The sequence below is a fragment of the Artemia franciscana genome, chromosome 4 (assembly GCF_032884065.1).
Source record: "Artemia franciscana chromosome 4, ASM3288406v1, whole genome shotgun sequence".
Classification (NCBI taxonomy): domain Eukaryota; kingdom Metazoa; phylum Arthropoda; class Branchiopoda; order Anostraca; family Artemiidae; genus Artemia; species Artemia franciscana.
In genome coordinates this window covers 17,771,477-17,799,459 of record NC_088866.1, presented here as the reverse complement: position 1 = coordinate 17,799,459, position 27,983 = coordinate 17,771,477, and the positions used below count along the sequence as shown (strand labels likewise).

General features: G+C 35.3%; 2 protein-coding genes across 11 annotated transcripts in view; one reads left to right on the top strand and one right to left on the bottom strand.

Annotated features, from left to right (window-relative positions):
- The window catches only part of LOC136026083 (paxillin-like), a 147,575-nt gene that overhangs the window by 113,555 nt on the left and 6,037 nt on the right, over positions 1-27,983 (top strand). For 5 of the 10 annotated variants that reach the window (XM_065702288.1, XM_065702280.1, XM_065702284.1 and 2 more), the window contains one exon: positions 12,852-13,059. The exons of 1 other annotated variant lie outside the window; for it this stretch is intronic. In XM_065702288.1, coding sequence (XP_065558360.1) covers positions 12,852-12,910 — 59 coding nt within the window. In that variant the 3' untranslated portion in view covers positions 12,911-13,059. Of the gene's footprint in view, positions 1-3,719; positions 4,343-4,947; positions 5,264-10,141; positions 10,201-12,851; positions 13,060-27,983 lie in introns of those variants that run through there. 4 more of the 10 variants (XM_065702286.1, XM_065702289.1, XM_065702283.1 and 1 more) reach the window with 3 other exon arrangements.
- LOC136026082 (uncharacterized) lies at positions 2-27,887 on the bottom strand. Its single transcript, XM_065702279.1, has 8 exons — positions 27,867-27,887; positions 23,003-23,066; positions 17,727-17,794; positions 13,334-13,430; positions 11,733-11,903; positions 7,878-8,640; positions 6,405-7,157; positions 2-671 (listed from the first exon to the last, which is right to left on the bottom strand). Exons 1-8 carry the CDS (start codon positions 27,870-27,872, stop codon positions 68-70), a joined length of 2,526 nt encoding a protein of 841 aa, XP_065558351.1. The 5' UTR covers positions 27,873-27,887; the 3' UTR covers positions 2-67.

Genomic DNA, 27,983 nt, shown 5'->3' with positions numbered 1-27,983 from the left:
ATTAGGCTAAATATTTATTTTGAACAATATAAAAAAATAACATATTTCTTAAAGACATATAACTTCTCTAATAAGATACAACTGGAGGTTCAGCATGACTGGATTGTTGGGGAACTGGAGCGGGGTAGGATGGTACTGGTGCATGATATACAGGTGCTGGGGCATGATAAACAGGCGCTGGTGCATTATAAGTGGGAGCTGGGGCATGGTAAGCAGGTGCTCTCTGAGCTTTCATTGGGGCTGCATAGTGAGCTTTTAGAGCCTGATTAACTGGTGTCTGATATGCGGGTGCAGCTTGTGCATGATGTACTTTCATGTGAACTTGTGCTGGTGCATGGTAAGTTGGTGCGGGTACGTGATAGGTTGGTGCTGGTTTATGGTAAGCGGGTGCAGGAGCAGAGTAAACGGGTGCTGGTGCTTGGTGAACGGATGCTGGTGCGTGGTGAAGGGGTGCAGGAGCATGATAAGCGGGTGCTGGTGCGTGATGAACGGGTACTGCTGCTTGGTGAACGGGTGCTGGTGCGTGGTGAACGGGTGCTGGAGCATGATAAGTGGGTGCTGGTGCGTTGTAAGCAGACGGGGCTGCTTTATGGTGAACTGGAGCAGCTTGTGCAGCATAAACTGGTGCATGAAGAGACTTCCCTGTTTTATGTGACGGTCCTGCAATTGGTCTGAAAAAAAAAATATATATATATATTGTATATGTATATATAAAAACTAGATATATCATTTGGATGCGAATTTTGTTGAACGTGCCATTTAGCAAGATAGATGGTTGTGAAGATGAAAGCATAAGTGTTTTCAGGGTTTACTTCCAGCGTTGAAAGAAAAAACCGAAAAAAGAATCTGTCGCATCACAAGGCAAGAGCAAAATCCTTTAAGTTTGCCGTTGATATAAGTTTGCCTTTGGAGAAAAAGTTCTTGATAGCAGTGGTGATAACCCTTTAAAAGGTTTGGAGGTTTACAAGGTAAAAAACACCTACTTAGTGCCAGGTATTTACAATAAAAACTAGGAAATTACAAGCAGAATCGACAATTCCACTTTTGTAGGTACGTTTTCAGCGGCAAAAATTCAATTATTGAACCTACATTAAACAACTCTTTACGCCACTTTGCCTTTCCTTTAAAAAAAAAGTATGAAAAAGACGATTGAATGGTTAGAGTTGGTGCTGGAGACGGTTATTACTTAAAAAATCCAGTTAAATGAAGCTTCAATACAGGGCTGTGAAGTCGTAGTTGAAGTTTTCGGAAATTTTGCTGAATGTAGTCGGAGTTGGAGTCGGTGTATTAAAAATGTCTAGAAGCGGAGTCAGTTATAACTTAAAACCGAATCCACAGATCTGGAGAAAACAAAACAATTTTAAGCATCGTTTTCAGCAGCATTAAATAAAAAAAACAAGTATTTTTAACTGAAAGTAAGGAGCAATGCTAAAACTTAAAACGAACAGAAATTATTCCGTATAAGAAGGGTTGTCTCATCCTCAATACATTGCTCTTTACGCTAAAGATGTTGGCACTTTTAAAAAGTTTCCTATTCTAATTAAACGGCCCCTGTGCTTCAGTAGCCGTTCTTAAAAAAATAGGATAAACAATCAGACTTTAGCGTAAAGAGTAAGGTATTGAGGAGAGGGCGACCCTTCATGTACGGAATAATTTCTGTTTTTTTTTTAATTTTGCTCCTGACTTTCAGTTAAAAAAAATTGTTTTTTTATTTAATTTCTGTTCGTTTTTCAAATAATGCTGGTAAATCTGGCTTACCCTCCAAGAAATATACCCCCCCGTCACGGGAAACTTCTCCGTGTAAATTTCATCCAACGTGAAGTACACCCCCTTCCCGCCAAGTTCCTTGCAGACACTTCCATTCTTGTTGAAAATCTCCCCTCCCAGTAAAATTTATTCCGTATGATTCAACCTGAAAAATTATTCTTAGCATACTTTCATTTGAAAACGACTTAATATCAGATCCGTGTCTTGATCACTCCATAAATGCCCCCTTCCGTAGAATTTTTTTCTGGGAATTAATACACGCAGAAAATAGCCCCTGGGGTGTTTTCTCCAGTTCCATCCGGAACATGAAAAATTGAGTTGGAAAAGAGAATGTAAGACAATTAAAAAGAATTTTGTATAGGATTTCTGTCAAATCCCCCCCCCCGTGCAGTGGCAGATCTAGAGTGGGAGCGTAGGGCACCTCCCCCCTCCCTGATGTAGTGGTGGATTTGTGGTTGGATGCGATTGCTCTGGTTTGGGTCGGGACGAAATTTGTTTTTTTGTAATTCGTTTTTAATAGTTTAGTTTTTAATAAGTTTTTACTTATTAATACTGTTTCCTTTTTGCAAACAAGTTTGAAACAAGGTTTTAGTTACTTTTTGCGGTCTCTGTTAGATTTTACTAATGACGCATACTGCCAAATAATATTTAATCAAATTTAGGTTTATCAAGGGAATCTGTCCGTTTTACCACAAAAGCCAACTAGGAGGCAAAAATCTTCATTTCGTAATAACAATTTAAACTTTAAAATCCTAACTTCTTTAGCCTGTCAAAATGATATTTCAGGATTGTGTTGTCACAACGGAGCTGAAAAGCAAAATATTTAATTCCTTTTACTGTCAAAAATCTGTTTTCGCGTCTTGCTATGGCACTGAAACAATAAAATTGATATCATTACTTTTTTTGGTTGTCTGTTTTGGTTTTTTGGGTTTCCTTTTTTTGAGGAGCAGGGTGGTTTTAGGGGATTTGTATAATAGAAAGTAAATGTTTGTCAAAAAATTATTAATTTAAGTTTTGGATTTTGGTGAGCAAATGGTGGCCACTTTACTGCCTATTTTCATCTAATTAAAGCTCTACATTATATGACATACCACCTCTGATCATCATAAAATATTGAAATAAAGGCCATACTCTTTAGAATTTTAATAAAGGTTCGTATAAGTATATAATTAAAACTAAGTATATGAGGCAAAATACTCCTTCAAAGTTTGGAGTTTAAGAAGAATAGATTTTCCAAAAATTATTTATAAACGAAGGCAAATAATTATGTGTTTTTTTTTTTTATCTAGCTGGAATAGATGGGTCTCTGAATTCTAAGTTTAATCAGTGGAATGGCACTGATTTATTTCAAAATTAAAAAAAAATGATAAAAAGGGGAAATTCACACAACTTGAGTTAACCGCGGAAACAGAATTCAACTGTAATATTACTTCACAATTTATCACCTTCTCAATACCAACCAGTCACAAAATATAGTTATATTGTTGTATAGGGGCTGGATATATTTTTCCATAAAATTGTCTAAACTGCTATATATACCGCTAAAGATTATTATACTTATTTTAACACATACCATCCAATCATATTTCCATGACTAGTTGTTTATAAATCAAAATTTGACAGGACAATTCTCTTACTTAATACTAAATCTGAGTCAAATTTCAAGTTTTTATTTTTGTGCTTAACAGACATGTCGAGATTTAAACGTTTGAATTGGATTTCTGAAAATCTCAAGATTAAAAAAAGAATTAATTAGAAATCTCTATAGCTTGAAACCCTGAGAATTTAAATCACCGATCTATACCTATCAAATACAAAGATAACAAACACATAATTATTTTTTTTTAAGGATTATTTCGACTCATATGCTTAGTTTGAAGCACATACCTACATGCATCTTTATTAGAATTAATATTTTTCTGACGATTTTGGTCTTTATTCGAATATTTTAGGATGAATTGAAGAGGAATTGGTAACGAAGAGCTCTAAACTGACAGGACTCTCGACTGACAGGAAGGGCCATTATAAACGTTCACCGAAATATTGAGGTAGACATCGACCGTGTAATAAATAGATATGACGGGAGTGGAAATATAGAAATAGACTTTTTCTTATAAAGTTGTGAATTCTGTAATTTAAACGAAATATATTGAACTTTAAAAAGCGAAAAGATGCGCTACGTTGTAATGAAAAGTAAAATTTTCATTAATAAATTTGTGAGGTTTCGTCGAAGTTGACACTTTTTGCTAAAACACTATTTTTAAAAAGAAACAGTGATTAGTTAATGCTTTATTGCCTATACTTAAAACCCTTGTTTTAAATGTCTTCTATGCATTTCTATCTATTCGCTCTGTTTTTCTTGTTACACCTCTAAAATAACTAGTATTTAATGTTTAATATATCTTTTATAATATACAAGTTATGTCTTTATCCTCATTTCCCACTCTTCATTATTGTTATAGCTACTAAGCGATGGCACAAAGCTATGCGACATGCTAAATGTTTGACCTATATAAATTTTCACAAAGAGTGCATGACCCCAAAAGATGGTTCAAGACCTTTTTTTTTTTTTTTTTTTTTTTTTTTTTGATAATAAAAAGCTTAACTCAATCACTATAGTAATCAGAAGTGCAAAGGCAAAAATTATGCAGAAAATATTAAATATCATATTTTTTTTATAGTTGGTGAACAGCTTTTTTTTTATGGTGGGGTGGTTTTTATAAATTACTATTTTTTGTATCAATATTTTTATACCATTTTAATTTCAACAGATTTATTAGAAATTTAACCCTTACCAGATTCTAGACTAAATTTACGACCATTTCCACTACCTACCTATGACACATAATTGTCGAGGTTCCCTTTAAATTGCGAGTATTTCTTTGTTCGCAAGTTTATCGAAGCAACCTATTATGCGCCCCCCGTAAAGAAATCCTGTATCCACCCCTGCCCCAGTGTAAAATTTTCCCTGGAAAATTCACCCCCTCCCCCTTCAGAAATTTCCTTCCTCAAGGAAGATTCTCCCAATGGAAATCTACATATCTCAAAATTTTGATCAGAAAACTTTGGGAAATAAATAAGCTTGGGAGGGGGACCAGTTGTCCTCCAATCTTTTTTTCACTTAACAAGGACACTAGAACTTTTTATTTCCGTTCGAATACGCTTCTCCCAATCTTCTAGGAGCATTATTTCAATACGATGGCTCCTGGGAAAAAAGCAACAACAAATAAACATGCATCCGTGATCTATCTTCTAGCAAAAATAGCAAAATTCCACATTTTTGTATATAGGCGCTTGAAGCTTCTACAGGGTTCTCAGGTACGCTGAATTTGATAGTGTAATTTTCATCAAGATTCTTTGAATTTTAGGTGGTGTTTCCCCCCTATTCCAAAAATCAGGCAGATTTTCTCAGACTCGTAACTTTTGATGGATAAAACATAATTTGATGAATGTTATATATTTGGAATCAGCATTATAAACTGATTCTTTTGATGTATCTATTGATATCAAAATTCTGTTTTTTAGAGTTTTGGTTGCTATTGAGCCGAGTCGGTTACTATTGAACCTAGATTAAATAAGTGTTTACACTATGATGTATTCCATTTAATAAAACAAATTTATATTTTCTATTTAAAAAAAGAAATAAAAAGTGATATAAAAAAATGAATAATGGTGAAATTTTTAGTATAAACAACAAACAGCTTCTATATTCGAGATGTCGTCACATCTCGACATCTGGAAATTTTTTCAGCCAGAAAACAAAACATAAAAGGAAAAACAGGGAGGCCAAAGGATTTTAAGAAAATTAAAGTAAAAATAAAAAATTGAAAAGAGCAATAACACTCTTATCTGAACTTCCATAGCAGAGAATGTCGGTACAAAAGAAGTTGAAGATATTTATGAATGCGACAAGACTGCTCGATTCTTTCTAATGAATCTAAGGAATTCCTTTAGTTCTAGGATAATTCTAGATTCCCTAGAATCTTCTTAGATTTTTTTAAGAGGAAATACAAATATACAGCAGCCAAAGCATTTAGGCTTATAACATCAGATCTTTCTTGAATTTTTGAATATAGATATTTCCTAACTTTTTGGTGTGTGAACAGAAGGCAAGAACATGTAAATTCTCTTCAGAAGGAAAGTGGTAATCTAAAGAGAGAAAAGGCAAATTATAAACACTTATTGTAGATCAGGGGTGTAATTTCTATGAGACATGGGGACAAACCCCACGCCCCCGACCCCTGTTTGCCCTCTTTCCAGATGAAACTTAGCATCTTTAAAAATCTTACCAAAACTAATAGTACTACATAATTCAAGCATCCACAGAAACAGATCAGTTTTCTATTGTATACCTTTGCGTTTATGGTGCTATATGGCTCGTTTTTTTACTGTCATTTTTACTTGACTTCGGAAAATCAGCTCCAACTTTGCCCCCCCCCCCTCCCAAAGGATTTTGACAAAATTACGTCACTGTTGTGGATACATTGTTGCTTTCATATTTTAATTGTTTTAGTTCATTTGACTATTTCAAATGTTTTAGATTTGTATGTGCGTCTTTTTTTCAATTCGGAGCCACTCATTCCAAAGCCTAATGTTATCTAATAGACTAAAAACGGTATTAGCAGAATTTGTCTTACCTGTATACAGGCTTGGCATGAGCATAAAGAGGAAGTGGTGCAGCATATGAGGCTGGCTTCTGAGCTGGAGGAGAATAATAATTTTGAGCTGGTGCTGCATGAGAAGCTAAAGTTTGTGTAGTATGAGGGGCGGGAGCGTGATGAGCTACTGGGGCAGGTGCTGAATATGCAGTAGATTGGACTGGGGCATTGTATGTTGCTGGTGCAATATTGCCTCCATAGGAAGCTGTAGGAGCAGGAGCTGGAGCGTGATGGGCTACTGGGGCAGGTGCTGAATATGCAGTAGATTGGACTGGGGCATTGTATGTTGCTGGTGCAATATTGCCTCCATAGGAAGCTGTAGGAGCAGGAGCTGGAGCGTGATGGGCTACTGGGGCAGGTGCTGAATGTGCAGTAGATTGGACTGGGGCATTGTATGTTGCTGGTGCAATATTGCCTCCATAGGAAGCTGTAGGAGCAGGAGCTGGAGCGTGATGGGCTACTGGGGCAGGTGCTGAATATGCAGAGGGTTGGGCTGGAACATTGTATGTTGCAGGAGCATGATGGGCTACTGGTGCAGGTGCTGAATATGCGGTAGATTGGGCTGGAGCACTGTGTGTAGCAGTGGGTCCTCCATAAGAAGCTGCAGGATTTTGGTGTGCTACCGGTGCAGCATGGGCTGCGGCAACAGCTGATGATGTAGCTGGGGCAGTATATGGTGAAGGCTGTGCAGCTTGAATCTGTGTCGGCAGTGCAGCGGGTAAATTGCTGAAGCTGAAATAAAATACATTCAGTTTAATATAATTTCTGATAACTATCAAGGTTAATTATTGAGACGATTTGATAATTTTTAGACGTACCAGTAGTTTGGACTTTTAGATTCCAATTTGTTGAATGATGGATTACTTTCCAAATTATAAGAATAATACATAAAGGCGATGGAGTTGAGATTTCATGGAAAATTTCATAGGGTCTAGTCTACTTTAGGTTCTCCAACTTAAAAGCTATAGCCTACTTTTTATTGTGTTTCATTAAATTCAGCCAATAATGCCCAAAAGATTAGTCATTAACAACTAAAAAGTTGTGTTTCTTAGAATAATAGTGCTGCCAGCAATATGGTTGTGACTGAACAATCTTTGGTTGAACTAAAAATTGAAACTCAAATTTTTCTTACAGTAATTTGCATAAAAAAATAGAACGCAAGTAAAATAGGAATAATAAATAAAATGCATCCGGAGAATAAAGCCATTGATAACTCAAAAGTTATGTCTGTTAGAACAAAATGTTGATCGTTATACGGTTTTGACTAAACAACATTTAGTTCAACATATAGGTGAAATTTTAAATACGAAAACAAAAACTGAAACTCAAGTTTTTCTATAGAAGTTTTTTATGGAACTTTCCATAAAAAAGAAGGCAACTAAAACAGGAATTTATAATAGAATGCATCAAATGGTGTTCAAGAAAAATATATGGAATTTGATGTTTTCTTACCTTGTTGCTGCATTGCTGACAGTTCGGATATCTTCTTGGAAAATAGCAGTGGCAGGAGCATTAGAATTTGGCAATGCTGGAGCGGCACTCTGAACCTGAGCAAATGAACTAGATGTCTGTTGTACAGGTGCAAAGCTTTGAGCTTGGACAAAACTAGTAGCATCTTGAGGTTGTATTGGGGCAAAATTTTGGACTTCCTGAACAGTAGACACAGGCTCAAAACTCTGAACTTGCCCAAAGGAAGCAGTTTCCTGAGTTTGTACTGGAATGATGTTTTGAGGTTCCTGAGCAGGATGTACAGCTTCTTGTACAGTGTTAAAAGTCTGAACTTGTGCAAAAGAAGCAGTTTGCTGTGACTGTACCGGGGCAAAGTTTTGGGGCTCTTGGGCTGGATGTACTGCTTCTTGCGTAGTTTTGAAGGTCTGAACTTGCTCTACAAATGGAATTTCTTGAACTTGCTGCTTGATAACAGTTTGCTGTTCGATCACCGAGGCTATGTTTTGTGGTGCAGAGCTCTGGAAAGTCTGTGCAGGCTCATTAAGATGGGAAATAGAAAGTACTTCGGGAGCAGGAGCTGCTTCTTTGACAACAGCAGCAATGGCTGGTGCAGATGTTGTTACAGGCACAGTTATGTGTTCTTCTACAGGTGCATTAAAGAGAGTGGCGGAATTCTTTACTGATTGTTCAGCAATTGCACTGGAGCTACTAATCGAGAACGCCCCTTGTTGAGCAGGAGCAGCATCGTTGCTTGCTAAGTCACAACCTGAAAACAAAAAGTGCGGGATGAAACAACAGTTGCATTTTCAGATCAAACTACATGCCATTTAGTAGTGTACGAAAAAATTGTATTAAGGTTTCTCTCCCTTGTGAAACATGCGGCTCTGGGGTAAGTCTGTAGCTATGACTTGCACCGACAGGGCAAGACATTTAAATTATAAAAAATCATTAGTTTCAGGTCTTCCTATTTACTGAACCGTAATCATGATATCTTAGATAATTGTTTTAGCACTTGCTTTAAAAACAAAATAGATCCTTAGTTTTGCATGTTCCAACGTTTTTTTGTAGTCTGAAACAAAAGGCAATGCAAACGTCAAAAATGTAATTCGGTAGATGGATCGCATTGAATTTTAATGTATTAAATGAAAAAAAAACAAGTGTTTTAACTGAAAGTAAGGAGCGACATTAAAACTTAAAACGAACAGAAATTACTCCGTATATTAAAGGGGCTTTTCCCTCCTCAACGCCCCGCTCTTTACGCTAAAGTTTGACTCTTTCTCTTAACTTTACTTTTTAGAACAGTAAAAAACTTTAGCGTAAAAAGCGGGGTGTTGAGGGTGTAAGCCCCTCTAATATACGGAGTAATTTCTGTTCGTTTTAAGTTTTAATGTCGCTCCTTACTTTCAGTTAAAAAACTTGTTTTTTTCATTTAATTTCTGAACATTTTTGAATTAATATATTTTTTTTATTTCGGCTGTCCGCACATGAATAATTAAAACGAAATTTGCATATTAATTTTTTTTGGCTAAATGGCTTTCTCAATATAGCTATCTCAAAATTTTGATCTGTTGACTTTTGGAAAAAAGAGCGTGGGAGGGTGCCTAGGTACCCTCCAATTTTTTCGGTCACTTAAAAAGGGCGCTAGTACTTTTAATATCCGTTAGAACGAGCCCTCTCGCGACATTCTAGCACCACTTTTTCGATACGATCACCCCTGGAAAAAAAATAAAATAAAAAAACAAACACGCACCCGTGATCATTCTTCTGGCAAAACATACGAAATTCCACATTTTTATAGATAGGAGTTTGAAACTTCTACGTAGGGTTCTCTCATATGCTGAATGCGATGATGTGATTTTCGTTAAGATTCTATGACTTTTAGAGGGTGTTTCCCCCTATTTTCAAAAATAAGGCGAATTCTCTCAGGCTCGTAACTTTTGATGGGTAAGACTAAATTTGACTAAACTTATATATTTAAAATCATCATAAAAATTCGATTCTTATCATCATCAGATTAGTATCAAAATTATGTTTTTTATAGTTTCATTGACCATTGAGCTGGGTCGCTCCTTACTACAGTTTGTTACCACGAACTATTTGATTACGATGGTGAAATTGTCGTCTTCTGCAATCATTAAAACTGTAAAACCGCATGAAAATAAATACAAGAGCACAGAGAATATAAAAATTCATTCGTAGTTGACTTTTTTATCTAGTTTAATTGTTTGTGAATGACTAGTTATTTTACTCAGACATTATGATTGAAGGTAAAAGTGAATCCAAGAACCATAGAGGGAATAAATTGCAGTAAGACGTTCTCCCCACTAGAACGAAATGCGAATATTGTTCACTAGTCTTTTCCACACCCAATGCTATTCAATTAGCCTTTTGCCAATTGGTTACTTATGACTCAAGCAATTTGAGGAAATCCAGCGCCATGCTGTTCAACAAAGAGCAACAGGGAGTTTACAAAGGTTATGTCTAAAGTTTTCCTTTATATTCACTTACTCAATATTTTGTACAAAAGAACCAATTGGGTTCTACAATGTTTTTACATGCTCGCAGTCTTATATAGTTCCAGCAAGTAAATAAAACAGTGGGGAAAAAGCGGGGTTATTTGACCTCCCCTTTTAACATACGCTTAAGGAACAATGTGATTAGATAAAGAATGTAATATTGACGTCGCAAAAATAAATGAATTGAGTCGAAGCACAATTTTTGACACGAAACTTTGCTTCTAATCAAGCCTAATCAAGCCTTTCAAGCCTTCAACATAGAAGTAATCGGAATTGACCTACGAGAGGACGATATTTTCGGTTACTAGCATAATTTTTTGTTTTTTTTTTGTACCAAATCAATATCTACCAATTTGGATCTGACTAAATTGGCTAGAATTGGGTTGAAGCTAGCTTCTTCGCTCTATTTTTAAACAAGCCCCAATTACAGAAAAAAAAACATGTGGAGCGACATTTCAAAAAAAACATCTCTTTGAGATTGGATACCATACAAGTTTGGTTTGAGAAAGGAGATCAAATCCAAGAAAAAAAAATTCTTACTCACGTTCGGTAATTTTTCTTCATTTTTGGTACACATTTAATTTTTTTTTTTACTTTAAGAGGCTTCTACAGTTCTACACCCTACATTTTACCATGTTCTTCACCCTTGATTTCGAAAGAATACCTTTGTTTTTCATTTCTATCCGACGGCATTTTCGAAGGGTTTCAGGCACATTTAAGATGAAGCGAAATAATAGTTACCATTCTTGTATTGGTATTTACGTATTATCCAGAACACACCTAAGAAGCTTGCTTTATTTGATTTGAGTAAATATTTAATATATAGAGGTGGTCAGGCTAGGCATTTAATATAATGCGTTCTAGGCGACATGCTTTCCATAATTCTTTGTTGTTGTTTCTTTGTTGCAGTTTCCGCAATTTTGTTTCTAAATTATTTTATATACATCGTATTTTGGTATATTTCATTATGATTAAAACCTAACTTCACTTCTCGAGTGTGTTCTGGATAATACGTAAGTACACAATATCTACAAAGGGTAATTTTTTCCCGTTTTAATGTTGTTTTTTTTTCAAAATATGAACTCTTAAACTTTTTTTAAACTTTAGGCTACTAAACTTTAAACTTTTTAAAGTTAAAGTTTTTTTTAGCTTTAGGCTGCTGTGGGCTGGGATTTGGTCTTTACTGGATTGCAACTATCCCTGCTACCATGGTTTTTAGGTTCTATACGGTATTGTAGCATAATGAATATTTTCGCATCAAAAATAAATTCAGCACCAGACCTTGTTGAGACTCGAGCGTTCTTCCCCTCAATAGCCATGTGCACATGTTTTTCTAACTTACCATGACCGTTTCCTGAAGAGCATCCTAAATTTTGGACCACTGGTTCTTGAATTGCAGGAGCAGGAGCTTCTTCATTCAAGGATTTAGTAGGTATGTTATGCAAGACCGATGGAACTTCGACAGGCACTGCTGCAACGTCAGCTACAGTCTGATCAGCTGCGTTGATGCAGTCTATTAAGAAGCACATATTTAGAACGATAAATATTAAATGGTATTTTAATTCAGAATAAAGTGATATTTCGGGCCAAAATCGATATTTGCCAAATGAAATTGCAAGATCTAGCATCTCGAGATGATCAAATATTATTATCTAATTAAGGGTTACAGAAAAAGTGTAGCAAAACATATTTATTTTTAGCTTAACTAAGTTATTTAGTACATTGATTCATTGGTATAAAAATGGTGCATAACTTTGTGGAACATACTCCATTATTTTTGAATTAATGTTCTGTGATTTAATATCCGTTATCCGAGAAAACCAACTTAAAAGCAAAAAAAGGTGGCGGAACGAAGAGGATTTTGATTCCATTAACAGAAGAGAATGCGTTCATTCTGCCTTACTTGAGACCTACTAAGTTCTGTATCCTTATACCCTCCCCCCTGCAAAAAAACTTACTAACAGCATCAGTAATAACTGTGTTTCTCCGAGCTATTGGACAGTTGTTGCTACATTAAAAAATTTTAACAGTTTAAAACCTTGCTGGAGGAAATTCTAAAGATTACTGGTGGGTCAGAGCACGAAATTAAAATTCGCGAAAAAATAACACTTGAAGTTTAAGAAATAACTGCGAAGGACTTGGGTGTTTTACAATTTCGCGTTTCATTTTTATGTCAGAGTAGACCCGGCTTTGAACGGGTACCAGGAGAAATCTGGAGAAAAACACGAGAAGCGTCGGGTGATTTGCCCCCAACCATGCATTGCACTCCCGACCGAAGGCAGTGGATCAGGGGATCCCACCAGCGCAACGCAGACCATTGGTCAGCAGGCAAAAACAGTTTAAGAATTTTTTATGCATAAAGGCCTAATGAAAGACATGATAAACTAAAATCACTTATTTTCACAAAATACCCTAAATTAAATCCCCATTTCTAATCTGTTTTTCCACTTGTCATCTTCAGATGAAGTTTGCCGAGTGTCTTCAGTGTTGATTCAACCAATGCGCTCCATGATGAGGTAAGGCTAGAACAGCCTTATTTGGGTTCATTCTGATTGGCTACATGTCGGAGCACTAATTTGGAGGCAGGAATGCAATTACCCTCTCATTATTTTCAGATTACTCTTTTTGTATTTCTATTGAAGAAAAAAAACCTCCCAAATTTTGAAAAATTCCTTTTTCGTTTGCCAGGTATGACATGATGATTTGTATAATGAAAAAAAATTAGTAATTTCCAATTTATTTTCATAGATTCACTTGTCTCTGATATTTTCTTTAATTAAGCGCCTCCCCCTTCAGCTTTCGAATGTATTCCCATGGACATGTTTGGCTTCAGTAAAATAGCAAACGTTATTTCGGGTTTCCCTCTGTTAGCTCATCGAATAACCCAAAAGTAAAACAAAATAGTGGCAATAACTCTACCTTGTTACTAAGAAAAAGACTTACCACCTCCATTTAAACCACCGCATGGCAAGGGCAAAGGATTTTCAGGAACAGTCTTGGGATAAGCAATCTTTTCATCAGCACTGGCAGAAACGTCGATCTGAAATCAAATTCGATTTTACTTATAACAGACTTGTTCACAAGTCCACATTTGCAATTAGAACAGTGCTTTTTAAGATAAATGGTGAAACTATCGTGTATTTATTACAGAAAATTGATAAACAAAACGTATTGTATGCATTTTACAAAATGGGTAATTTTTAATTCCCCAAAAATTTTTAATTTTTAATTAATAATAATGAAGAATCTCCAATATCTCGGTTTTCACTAGATTATTTGGCTTTGTGTTTTAAATTTGTACTCCCCCTCCTCGAAAACAACAGCTAAAATGATAATTTGTTGTATAAGCTATTTAAATACATACAAAGCAGAAGCTATGAATCAGGGGGGATGCTGGGAGAACGCTCGGGCATAATCAGAGGTACAACAGGTTATAAAAATATGTATAGATGTTGGAAGTCTCCATAATTCTTGACTATAAAAATTTATTATCAATCCATATTGTCAGAAATAAGTAGCATGGGTAAAACTTTTAAGGGTGGCAAATATTTAATGAAAAATAGCTTGGATAAAATCTTAAAATAAACTGTACGGATAAAAATTTTTAAAGGGGGGCAAATATTTAACGAAAAATAGCATTCCTGTCATTATTTGCCATAGATTGGATAATTATATTCTAGAAATGTTGTAAGTACCGACAACAGTGAGGAACTTGAGAAACACTTCCAAATTAAACCACAAATGGCACTGATCTTGTCTAGGGTAAATAAACGCTTCTTACAGGGAACAGGAAAAATATAAGACACAGATAGATTCTTAAAAACTGAGATATAAAACTGTCGGCAACTGCCATATACCTAAGGGATAATGTGGGTTACCTTCTCCCTAAATAAAATCTTGGATAGGCTAATTAGATCCTTTACAACCTTGGCCGAGCCTCACGTAGGAATGGGTTTATGTGAAAAACGCGGGGTTAAGGGATGTTTACTTTAAAATGAACTCTCTAAGTAACTGACCTTAATTGTTATTTAGAACTAACAGTTAGTTGAGATCCAACAGCCCTTTTGGTGGATACCTTAATGACTATAGTTCAAATTCGCTAACTTTCACATAGGTTAGTTTGGTTCCTGACTCAGAAACAGATAAACTACGAAATCAGCTATTACCTCTTATCTAGTTTATTCAGATTAAATAGCCCATTCCGGTACATATTCTGAATTGAAAAACATAGTGACATTCCTCCTTGTAAAAACCCTTTGGTCGTATTTCAACCCCAAAAAGCCACAAAGTGGAAATCAACTTTCTATTTTCACCTTATTTCTTTGAAATCCAGCAGCAAATTCTGGTAGGTGTCCCTATTGAAAGAATCCATCACTCCTCCTTTTATTCAGAACTGATCTACTACTAATTTATTTACAAACTACAGTAAAATGAACATTAGTCAACGATCACCCAGAGAAAGCAACATTGTGCTGCTATAAGGCAGCTGTAACTCTTTGACTCTCAAGTAAGAGAGGTTGCCTCGGCTTTTAACCACACAAAAGCTTACATAGGACACTAGACTCTTTCTTAACATCAAAGATTTATTTTCATCTGGCCGGTTGTTTTAATAACCTCACAATGATAAGACAAGAGGAGCTTTAACAAAAGCTGATTTACGTTGGACAGACTCTTACTGTTAGCCATGTTTGATTGGAATTCTTCAACGCGTTCTGGTATATCTAGAAACGAAAAGGATTTAGGTATCCTGTCACCCAAAGAGGGGCCAAAATGGGTCCATACTTGTAAAAACGCAACCTTAACGTCTAATTCTACTTAAGACCTAGTTCGGCTGAGATCTAATGACATCTTCTAGATTTCCTAATGACGCGAATTTAGCGGTCAATTCTCTTCCCTTCTCCTATATTCTATTTGTTTTCAAGGGCTTGAATATCAGGTTTTGTTATTGTTATACACCAAATCGTTTTTATACCAAAATATTAAATTGGTCTTACCAGCTATGGCTTTTTGGCAAAATTTGTCAAAACCCCCCAAGTCTATTTGACTTAACCAATCCCAGAATTGGGGTTAGTGCATCATACATATACACAAGCTCCTATCCAGTAAGGGGAAGGCTCTGGGATTAAACCGGTAGTATAAAACTACTTAAGTCGATACTTTTTGGCTATGTATAATTTTTTCCAACTCCTATTCATTTTTTCCTCCTCTGAGATCAAGATTACAGATACAGCCCTGTTCTTAAGTAACTAATCATCTTGCCACCGAAAGGTATGTTGGTCAGTGTTAAATCCCATGTATGCACAACGGAATATTCTACACGTCTCCCGCACCGGTGATCTCTGACCTTCGATTTTCAGCCTGTTCGTCAACTATCTACATCTTCCTGTCCATGTCTGAAACCCGTTTCTTCTATATGGTGTGGTTAACATTGAAATAATATCGACGTTGCCCATTATAACCAGCTACTAATTAAGCATTATCCAAGACACGTGCACAGAAAGCGACTAAGGGATCGACCATTTTCAAAAATTCAATAAAAAAAGATGAAAAAAGGGAGTCACACCGACTGGCCTCACATTTTTGAAAAAATTCAGACCACACTGAAATAAGGTTAGTGCGAGAATATTTAGTGATTTAAGTTTCCTAACTAGATTTAAGTTTGCTCAACTCAAACTATCTTCCTTAATGGAATTCTGTTTAAAGTCCTTACATTTTTGGATACAGCTTTTAATAGTATTGCTCAGCTTAGTGGGTCCTATTTCTAGATAATGACAAGTTAATTTCTGCTTTTTCTTCAAGTTCTTTGGCACCAAGTTTTTTTTTCATTTTTTGTTTGTTCATTCTTGTATGTTGAATTTGGAAGGTTTTTCGACCGAACTCCGATATTTCATTTTTTTTTTCTTTTGCAATTCTAATAGGAGTTTTTAACCTAAATTTAGCCTCGAGTTTACTTCTCATACCCTCAAACCAATTTGATTCTATCGATTGGTTTAATCCGATTTCTATTATCGTATTTGATTCCTAAAATGTTTATAATTTCCCTTTCTTCATACATGCGCTATGCTTTCTTCTTTTACTCATGGATATAGTTGGAAATTTCAACGTTTTTCTCATTTTGGATTTCTGATTTAAGAAGCTTAAAAAAATCTTCCTTTTACAAACAACAACTACATTTTATTAACAAAATTGATAATTTTTTCATGAAGGTTCTTCCCTCCGACAAAGATAGAGAAGGGGTGCAGCTCTTTATAACCTCATTTATAGCTCTATATAACAGTCGACTGTTAACATGCCTAAATTGTTAACATTCCTTGACAGTCACCCAGACGGAAAGACTAGAACACTTACAAGCGTATATAATCATGTCAAAGTATCCAAGTTTTAACAATGAAGGACTATGGATTTGATTTCAAAATGAGGCATAAAATTTTTAATAGCAACAAAAGTGAGAATAAAATTTTGTTTTATTGTCAGTTGCGGTGTTAAGGTTTCTTTATTTTAATCAGATGTTCGTTATGCCGTCGTCTGGTTCATGCATTTTCTTTTAGAATTATTGAGTCAATCTCCCTTTGGCACTACAGTGAGAGAATACTTTATTTGTCAGAGTAAATATGTGTCAGAGTATGACCAAGTTGATTTTTGAATTAAATTGGTCAAAGTGATGAAAGGCTTCAGAGCCTAATTAGTGAAAAGCCAGGACAGATAGTCTCTGTCAGAGGGAAAGCTGGTATAACTTTTTCAGAGTATAATAAAAATGGTTATTTATAGTTCTTGATGATAGCCTATTATAGTGCCTATACTTAGGATCAACACGGAATCCACACGGGGCCCGGGGATCGATCCTTGGCAAGGGTGGGAAGCTTAATAAGGTTCGGTGACAGGCTTGACACTTTTCTGTGTAAAAGAGACCCAGCAACTTAAACGTTAATTTGAGACCCTATGCACCAGGAATGGCTCCTGAGAAGCTCTATTCCTTATCATTTATCCTCCATACGAGTCTATCTACAGATTCTGGCACTGGAATCTACAAGGACGATTAACTTCCTGAGCATGGTATTGAGTGTTATAAGTTAAAGAAAAAGAATCTATAAAAAAGCCTAAATCTAATTTCTTTGAAAAATTCGGTTATTGAGACGACTGAATATTATCTAGGCCTTTTTTTCAAGAAACCCGTTTTTAACAACTTTTAGACCCTAAAATTAGGAAAGAAAATCTAAGCTGGAGCTAACAGAGATAGCCTCTTTTTTAGACAAAGATTGGGTTTTTCGGCTTTTGTAGAGTGAATCGCCCATGCTTGCATAAAAAGATTAAAGAATAAAAAGTGAGTAGCTCATACCTCATTGTTGTCATTATGATCTCCATGATGGCTTGCATCATGATGGTGGTCATGATGATGCCCATGTTCTGAAAAAGAAAATTTATTAAAAAACTGTAAGCGTAAAAAAGAAAAAATTAGGAAAATTATTATTTTTTATCTAATTTCAAGCATCGTCACCTGACGATATGGCACTAAATTTAACAATTATAACTTTTTTCTTATGTTTAGTTTACCTAGTAGCTAAGAGAAGGTTCTTTCTGTGATAATGTCTGCTGAATGGATTTTCCACAAGGCAGTATTGCGTCAACAAAACCCTCTTTTAGGTACACTTACGGGAGGTTCACTGCTGTAGGTGGTCCTTGCGAGCAGCACTACAGCGAGTGAATCTTCCAGGTAGAAACCTGGAGCTAGCTGGATTTTTGTTGCGGAGAAAAGGCAGGGTAAGATCATCAGCCAAATAGACACGGCAAGAACAGCGCAGGTTCAGGAAAATCGTCTGAAACTGAGACCAATTGTTAAAACTGCAATATTTTATAGAAGGCAGCAGCTTGTCCTTCAGGGTATGGACGATTCTGGTCCCATTTCACTCACATATCCAGAACCATCTCAAAATGATGGCAATTTTGAGCTTTTTTGCGACTAAGTGCAAGGATTAGCGACAAATGTTTCGTGAAGCATCTTACTTCCGGAGCAGCAAATGCAACGTATGCTTCACCAAAGATTCAGAATGGCGTGATTGCCATTTGTGGAGAAATTCTTCAACAGTTCATTATCGAAAAAGTAATTTAAATGTTAATTTAAGTAATAAAATACTTTTTGGTGCTTTCTGACGAAACGGCAGACGTTTCCAATATGGAACAGCTATGTTTTTGCGTCAAATATACCTATGATGGAAATCTTCACGTGGATTTTCTTGGTTTTGTCCCAGTTACGGATCTATCCGGACAAGTTCTCACTTCGGTAATTCTGCATTTTCTGGAAAGCCCTGGGCCTGACCTAGACAAGATGGTTGGCCAGGGATGCTGGACGTCATGAACCAGTCAAAGTTCGTTGTATGTCCATGTTGTAAATGAACTTTTCTGCCTGACGCTGCCTTTGCGCAAGACTTCAGTCGGTCGATTGCGACTCGGCTGCCACTTGTAGGCACGTAAAAACTGTTTTTCTAGAACAATGTCAGTGCTACAAGATTCTGATGGTACCTTCGCTCCTCTTTTCGGCAAGGCTCAGTCATTTGCAACTACTTTAGGGCTTGACATGACTCACCTAAGAACAAGAGGTGGAAAGAAATCTCATCTTGACGTTCCTGATCTTCTCACTCACTATAGAACCTCACTGTTTATTTCTTTTCTAGACCACTCCATGTCGGAGCTGAAACAACGCTTTGAACTCAACCAGAATCTGTGGTCTCATCTCAGTATCCTTGTCCCTTCGAAGATTATATCAGTTGAGCCCACAACCATGAAGTTGTAGTCTTTGCTTGAGTCATATGGCAACATTCTTCCTCAGCCAGACTGCTTGAAGCAAGAGGTTGAGCTTTGGCGCAGAAAATGTGAAAAACTTCTTCTTACAAAAAAACCTTCTTGGGCTGTATCTTCTCTTCGCGAACGCGACTCCACCTTTTTTACAAATATTTTTCTTCTATTGACTGTCCTTGCAATGTTGCCTGTCACTACTGCTTCTCTGGAAAGAAACTTCTCTACACGTAGAAGGTTAAAAATCTGGTTAAGAAATTCCACGGGACAAGAAAGGCTGAGTAGCATAGTAATCCATAGAGACATTGATGTCTTCCACGAAAAAGTCATAACTGCCTCTTTTTTGTCCCCCCCCCCTGAACGAAAATCCTGGGTACGACCCTGATGCCTTTGTCCTGAAAAAAAGATTTATTTAAGAAATTGGATGGATAAACTAGAAGAAAAGCATGAAACTTCCTTTTTGTCAAGGTTTAACGGCACCCGGCGATATGGCACTAAATGTGCAATTATAATTCGTTTTTTTAATATCTGTTCTACGTAGAACCTAAGAGTAGGTTCTTTTTGCGATAAACTCTACTGGAAGGTTATTTCACGTGGCGACAATGTGTCAACAAAGCCCACTTTTATGTGCTTTTGGCGGGGTTTTATCCACTGTAGGTGGTCTTGGCAAGCAGCATTATGGCGAGTAGATCTCATGGGCTTAGCTCTTCCAGGTCGCTTAGCTTGCAGCAGGGTCAGAATTTTGGTGAGCACCGGCAATAAAAGGACAAACATATTAATTCAAATGAATAGTACAAGAGGCTTTTCAAGAGGTAACGTGCTAATTTTTTAGAACCAATGAAAGTGGAAGGCCAGGTTCCATAATCTAAATTAATACCTGGCAAGATGCTCTGAAGTTAGGAACTCCACCTCTTTCCTATTTGCAAAGCTTCGAAGATTATGTGAAAACATGTATCTTAAGAATGAAAATAAAGAGACATCAAGTTATACTGAATCTGCTTCTACCAGACTATGGTCCTTTGCCAAGATATTTTTAGGATAACTTTGATTTTAAGCCCAGATCTTCATTTCCATTAAAAATTAAAAAAGTCATTTCCAAACCATAATTTGGGCCTCTGATCAATTTTTATGACGCCTGAAATAGCGGTTAACGATGAAACCTTCTCCCTTACTACTACTTAGTCATAAATTTAAATCTTTCACACTCATACGCCATCACCAATCGGAGGTTTTATTTCAGCAGGCAATGGTAATCAATTCAATTCAATTCATTTCCAAAACGGACAGCGGACAAGCCGAATATTCGTTTAGTCGTCAAAACATAAATATAAATATATATATATATATATATATATATATATATATATATATATATATATATATATATATATATATATATATATATATATATATATATATAATCTATAGTCAACACTTTTGAAATAATTAAAAATAATTCTAATCATCCACTTAAAATCAGTACACAATAACTGACTAGTCAAAACATAATAAAATATAACTAACGAACTAAAGCAGCGGACAAGCCAAATATTCGTTTTAGTCGTCAAAACACAAATACATGAGGTAATCTCAGTGATTATATGTACACGAAAAATGAAACTGGAATGAAAACATAACTGAAGTTGTACAAATTTCTTTTAAATCCCCTATCGTTGGAGATAGTTAATCTTATTTATAAACCATCCATGGCAGCAAGCAATTAAGTGAATCAGTAAAAGTGAAAACCAACCAAGCAGCTTCGTTTAGTTTAGACCCTAACCGGATTGGAAGTTCGAAATACTTGTTTAATGAAACTTATCAGTCAAGAGAAAATACAAAACATTCATGAGCTACGCTTGCCTTCTAGATTTTATAGATGTAGATACAGAATTCGGTAGTAGTTATTCCAGATGCCTTTCTTTCCCGTCTTTTGACACCCTATTTTCTATTCGAGGTAGATAATAGGTTTTCTCATATGTCTGTGCTGAACTTTAACAATAGAAACTTGTGAAATCTGTTCATACCCTTTTAAATACCGTATCTCGGAAAATATCTAATAATAAAAAACATGTTATTTGATATTTGGATTAAGAAGTGCCAAAAAATGCATGAAGTTTATGGATCTTTTAGGGAGGTTGTGCCCCCCCCCCCTAGCTATAAACATTCCGGCCATAATTCCAGATAAAAGTAAGGAGTATGGATTACATTACATCTTTATAACAAGCCAAGAGCTTTGCGTGACAAACTAACCTATAACTTAAAATGAAGAACGTAAAATCTCAGTTTAGTTCCAATTTTTCGGTAGAAGCTCTCCTGAATGGTATTTTCTTCCCATCTTTTGCAGCTCCATTTTTATATTGGAGGTAAATGCTAGGTTTTTTAATGTTGGCATGTCTGTGCTCAGTACTAGTAACAAAAAATCCGTGAAAATTGTTTATACCCCTGCAAATTCCGTGTCTCAGGAAATATAGTTGACTAGAGACGGTTTTAGTGGGGGGACAGGGGGGCTACTTTCACCGGGCCAAGAAATTTTAGGGGTGTGACATTTCAAATAAATGGTCTAATGCTTATAATCATTTTGCAACATTCGAAATTTTTCTAAAATAAAATAGAGGTCGTAGTTGGCAGTAAGAATAAGCAAATTGAATCCGAAATTTTCATTTTCCCATATCTTCATCGCCATTCCTTGAAAATAAAAGTATTTAGACCGAATTTAATTATTTTCAGTTTTGTGTTATGTTTTGTATTCTAATTTTGTTATTAATTGAAATTTTTATTAATAAATGAGAATTCTGTTAAAATTTGGCCAGAATTCTTAGAAAACAGCAGGGGGAGGGTGGGCTAATCAAGAGTTTTCCCCTGGCGAAAGAGATGTCAGAACCTCCGGTGTGGTATACATGAACATTCTGAATTCGTCATTTGCTCTGCGTGAGTAGATTTGGGGAATCCATCTTTAACTTGAACACTAATTTTGTTTGGATACAACGATTTTGCATAGGACTGGTGCAATACGGTGCTATTTGGAGATAAAATCACAATTAGGTTTGATCACAGCGCCCTGTGCCTTATTTGGAGAGTTCCGTCATTTTCAAATTTTCAGCGTATTCTGTAGGACTGACTGATTAGTATGCAGGTTCAAGACATAAATTCCTATAAGAATATTTTATATCGGTATGATGGAATCTAAAAAAAAAAAAAAAAAAAAAAAAAAAAAAAAAAAAAAAAAAAAAAAAAAAAAAAAAAAAAAAAAAAAATCGAAAGACATGGCAAATTCAGAAACAAGTTCATATTGATATAATATTTTAAAGTAATACAGTTCATATTGATATAGGCTTTCAAACTAATTCCTTACTACTCAGATTTTCCGCTCCACGGTAGTGTTAGCGAAAAACACCACAACATACGTAAATGTGAATTTATCAACCGGTGTGATCATGGTGTGGCAAAGGAAGAAAAGTATATGGGTGCTATATTTTGAGCTGTAAGAAAAAGAAGTTCTTCTTTTTCAAAGAACAAAAATTTGCAATATATATATATATATATATATATATATATATATATATATATATATATATATATATATATATATATATATATATATATATATATATATATATATATATATATATATATATATATATATATATATATATATATATAATATATATATATATATATATATATATATATATATATATATATATATATATATATATATACATATATATATATATGTATATATTTATATATATCACGTTAAAGTAGTACTTTTGTACTAACCGTGGGGACAGCGTTTGATATATAAGTAATATAGGTACATACCGAGATGATCGAGTGTGCTTGCAGCGCATATTGCTAGAAGTGCTGAGCCCAACAGAAAAATCCTCTGAAAATAAAACAAAAAAATAAGAAAACGCACTTAAACTCGATAATAATTTGGTTAAGAGGAACAATTCTACATCTACGGGAGTGGTTTCAAGGTTTTTAACACGCCCTCCCCCTCCCCCAGAAAACAAAGAATTACTTACAATTTTGCGCTTTTTGGCTATTTAATAGCTAAAACACGCTACCCAAAAATGATATTTTTATGATTAAACCTTTTTATTCTCAAACCAGCTGACTGACATTCAAAAAACGACATCTTATTTTTTCTTCTTTTAAAGGTATGATATAAAATAGCGACACTCGGACACACCAGCTGAGCTTTCTCCCGGAGAAGGGGGAGAGCGCTTGGTTCTGTACCTAAGAAGAACTATCAAAACCGTATAGAATGATCCAAACATCTGTTCTATAATTAGGTCCTAGACTCTCTTTACTGCGTAAAACATACGAACATTTTATTCAGATTTTTAAGGCCCAGGAAAATTACGTTTGTGTATAATCTGCAACCATTATTTCAGTTCATCCCCAACCCCAAAAGCGAAAGTTTGCCTCAAATGTTTCTTATTCAAAGCAATGCTAACAATGAAAAATGCTGCTAGTTCAAAATTAAATCCTTCCAAAACATGGTTATTTAAAATTATCAAACAGTTCGTGGTAACGAACTGTAGTAAGGAGTGACCAGGATCAATAGTAACCAAAACTCTAAAAAATGGAATTTTGATACCAATAGTTACATCAAAAGAACGGCATTTTAATGCTGATTTTAAATATATAAGTTAATCAATAAGTCATCAAGATTACTCTTACCCATCAAAAGTTACAAGCCTGAGAAAATTTACCTCATTTTAGAAAATAGGGGGAAACACCCCCTAAAACTCATACGATCTTACCAAAAATCACACCATCAGATTCAGTGTATCAGAGAACCTTATTGTATCTTCCTCAACGCCCCGCTCTTTACGCTAAAGTTTTTTACTGCTTTAAATGTAGAGTTAAGAAAAAGAGTCAAACTTTAGCGTAAAGAGGAAAAGCCCCTTTCAAATACGGAGTAATTTCTGTTCGTTTTAAGTTTTAATGTCGCTCCTTACTTTCATTTAAAAAAAAACTTTTTTTTGTTTAATTACACACAAAAGCAAAGTTTTTAAATCAACGTAAGGTGACATTAAATTTTCCTATATACGAGGAATTTTAAATAATTAGTTTTTCGATAATTCTAAGTTGATTGACTCTAACAACCACTCAATAGCATACTGACCCTAGTTGCACGGAACATTTTATTCTGCAGCACACATTGGCAGAAATTGTCTCTCTGCAACTTAAAGGGGGCTCTAAGACTTCGAGTTTCCGCTTGAATGAATGCTTTCTCGATGATGTTCGACCATTGATTTGATGTGAATACTGAGATTAACATCTACGAAGTTACAACAACAAGTAAGCACGAATCTGTGACCTAGCTTCTCAGGAAAAAGACTTCTAAGAAATAGTGGGCACTATGTTAATTAAATGCATATATAATTCTAAATCCCATTTCTTAATTTCGGTTACTATTTTATGCGGGTCGCTTTTTACATACAGTTCGTTACCATGAACTTTATAATATTCTTTATTTACATCAACTTGATTTGATCAACTTTAAACTGAAAATGAGAGAGCAATGTTTACGCACAAAGTTTGCGTTTGGCAATGACACGCGCGCAATGACGCAACAAATATCTCTTCATTGTTATTTGCCATGAAAATAACGTCGCTATCATAGCTAAAGGTTGTACATAACATCATACTACTTGTGGGATAAATTGCCGAAAACTTTTTGCTGGGTTGTTTTCAGAAGTAGAATCAACAGGGCAATGTAGATCAAATGGATCAAAGTGTCATGCCCTGCCCTACTGCCCAGCATACACTGCACTCCTGCAACAGACCATACATTGCCCCCCTGATCAGGGGCGCAGCTCCAGCATTTTATTGGGGAGAGGTGTTTACATCCAGTCAAGGGGCAAGGGCTGTATTAAAAAAAAATTCTCCAAATTACTGGGGGATAAATGACCCAGCTCCGCCCTCAAAACGAAACCACTGCCCCTGATCCTCCCTTTGTGGACAGCTTAGCAAATGATTTCTGCGTTTATCTCAATCAGATCTTTAGTTTGACAGATCTTTAGATCTGTCAGCTTCAAAAAGCTCTTGCGTGTTAGGTTAAAGTTACAATTAATAACGAAACATTAAAATTAAAAAAAACATTGATATTTTTAATATCTTTGTTTCGTGAGGTAAATTGTTACCTTCTTCATTCTAACACAGCAAATGCGATTCGAATTGGTCATTTCAGTTAATTTTAAATTGGTACTTTGAATCTAGCTTTTGAAATGGAAAAACTAGAAAAAAGGAATTGTGTAGAAAGCCTTTAAGAATATTTAGCGGGTACCTTTTTCAAAAGTTCAGTTGAAATATTTCAAAGAAGCCAATTAACGAAGAAGCCAATTAAGAAGTCTCTTTGCATTTTTTTTCTTTTATTTATGCTTGCCCCCAAATAGTCTGAGCATTTGCTTAATAATTATTGTGGTGAGCAGCATATATTCATAGTTATCGATCCCACAAAATTTCATACTGTAAATGTTTACATCAAAGTACCAAGTGCCTGAAACATAAAATCAGTTTTTGCCCCCTGGACTCATCTTGGGTCTATTCATGCCTAAAAACGTCAATTTTCTATAATTCTTGGTTTGGCTATTTCAAAATTATGAGCTTAAAGGCCAGTACTACATTCATTCAGTATTGTCACGTTAAACCATGAATTGATTCTCAAACGACTACTATACCTTCAAAAGGGAGCTATACCTTCTTACTCTGTTTGGTACCATAAGTTGTTGCAGTTGCGAATTTGTCATCTAAGTTTTTTTTTCTTTTTCTTTTTTTTTTTATTTCGGCACCGGCTACTATCAAGATCTACATTGCTGCATATGGGTATCTTTTTAATTAAAATTAAATCACTGATCTTGACAGATAATTTATGACTGCTCATATATCTTAGAGGTACCAGGTTCTTTCGTTGGTTTTCTACAAATATATGTGAATTGACGAGCCTAGTAGGCTGTGCTGAATTTTTTTTCCAAATCTTGTTCTTACTTTTTTTTTATTATTTTGCACCTAATTAATCAGTTTCAGAGAATTGTTTGCTCGAATTTTTTTCTATGGTAACACTGTAATTCTCACAATTTGACAGAGAATTTTTACCTAAAAGCGGGTTTACCAGCGGTAAACCGTGTCTAGACGGCGAAAAAAAAAATCCCAGCCGTGAATATTCAATTGAAAGCCAAGATCCGTTACATAACCACTATGAAGTACGACTGAAAAAGTAATATATTTGAAAAGTAGCCTCGCATTTCCCATTTAACTTATCCCGAGAAACTGGCATTGTCAAAGTAGATTATGTAAAATGACTGGACGAGTTTCAAAAATACTATTTATTTTACGAAAATTGAAATTCGTTTTCACGAGTTGACACAGTATTTTAGCCAAAATGGGGGTTACTTAAGGCAAGCTGTGTCTAGTCGGCAGAAAAGTCTTACCCACAAATGTTCAAAGGACAGTGAAGATTAGTTATATAAAACCATTACGAATATCGATTAAAGAAGTAATATATTTGAAAATTATCCATACTTTCAATTTCCCAATTAACGAATCCCAAGAAACTGGGATTATGAAATTGGATTTGAGACATAATTGCATGATCTTCAAAATACTGCTCAATTTACGGAAATTGACTCACAAAAAAATATTGGTATTTGTAGTGTTTTTTTTTTTTTTTTTTTTTTTTTTTTTTTTGTTACGGCCAAGAGTGTAAAAACTTGGATTTTGCGCTAAAAACCACTAGCAACAGCACATCCCAATAGCAGGCTTTTCATGTCTAGCCAATTATTTTACACGAAGATCCATCGGACAGTTTTCTGACAGTCATGAATGTCAGATGGAAAGCTAAGCTGTTTTGACTAGCCTGCCGTATTGACAATTAAACGACAGAAAAATTCAAGCTTCATGCAGGCACGTACACAGTGTATATCCTAGATTTTCAGGATCTTCTTGGCACTTCTTATTAAAACTATAATTCTTTTTTATTATTAGCCTAATTATTAGTCTAAGAAAAAAAGCGTATGCCTCTGGCCTTGTGTTCTCCTGAAAAAGTTTGAAAAAACACAGATACACCTTAAGCAAACTAAGCTGAAAATTCTGATCGGCTCAAACCGGCACTAGCTAAATTTGGTATTTATTAATTCTCACTGCGAATGGGGCTCTAGCTATACAATTATAAATATATTTCACGTGAATATCCGTTATTGGCATCCAAAATATTGAATAACAAGAGGAACCAAAACAGATTTGAAATCATGGTTTTGTGCTGAAAATAAAGTAGTATTTTCCCTAGACCTCTAATTTCAGCGAGAGATGCAAGACACAACTCGCACAGGTGGTAGATGACTTAATAAACTAAAAAAGGGTAATGGATGTCTTGTGCTATCGTGACAATCTGTTTTTTTCTTCGTCTACAAAATTTAGGTATAACATCCGTTATAAAAAACGCCTAGCTTCATCATCACGAATATCAAACATTTGTGTATGACCCATCCTTAACATTCAATTGTAGCACGAAAATAGCTAAAGAGCCTTGTCATCACTATTTACAGTTGTTAGAGCAAAAAAATGGGTGAATTGTAACTCACCATCTTAAACCAACAGAGACTTAAAATCCACTGATTACTATTAAGTTTCTGAGTAGCTAATAAACTATGTTTTCTTTCTACAGGCTACTTACCTTCATCTTGCCTAGTTTTAGTGACCTTCGAATTCCAGCTACCCATCCCTGTACCTAAAATACTCCTTTTTATTGGCGAAAAACTTGATTATCGGCACAAAACTTGATATAGGTTTT

Coding starts and splice junctions, on each gene's coding strand:
- LOC136026082 (XM_065702279.1), bottom strand. Junction 17,795..23,002: donor AAGCACACTCGATCATCTCG/GTATGTACCTAT, acceptor TTTCTTTTTCAG/AACATGGGCATCATCATGAC. Junction 13,431..17,726: donor ATCATAATGACAACAATGAG/GTATGAGCTACT, acceptor ATTTGATTTCAG/ATCGACGTTTCTGCCAGTGC.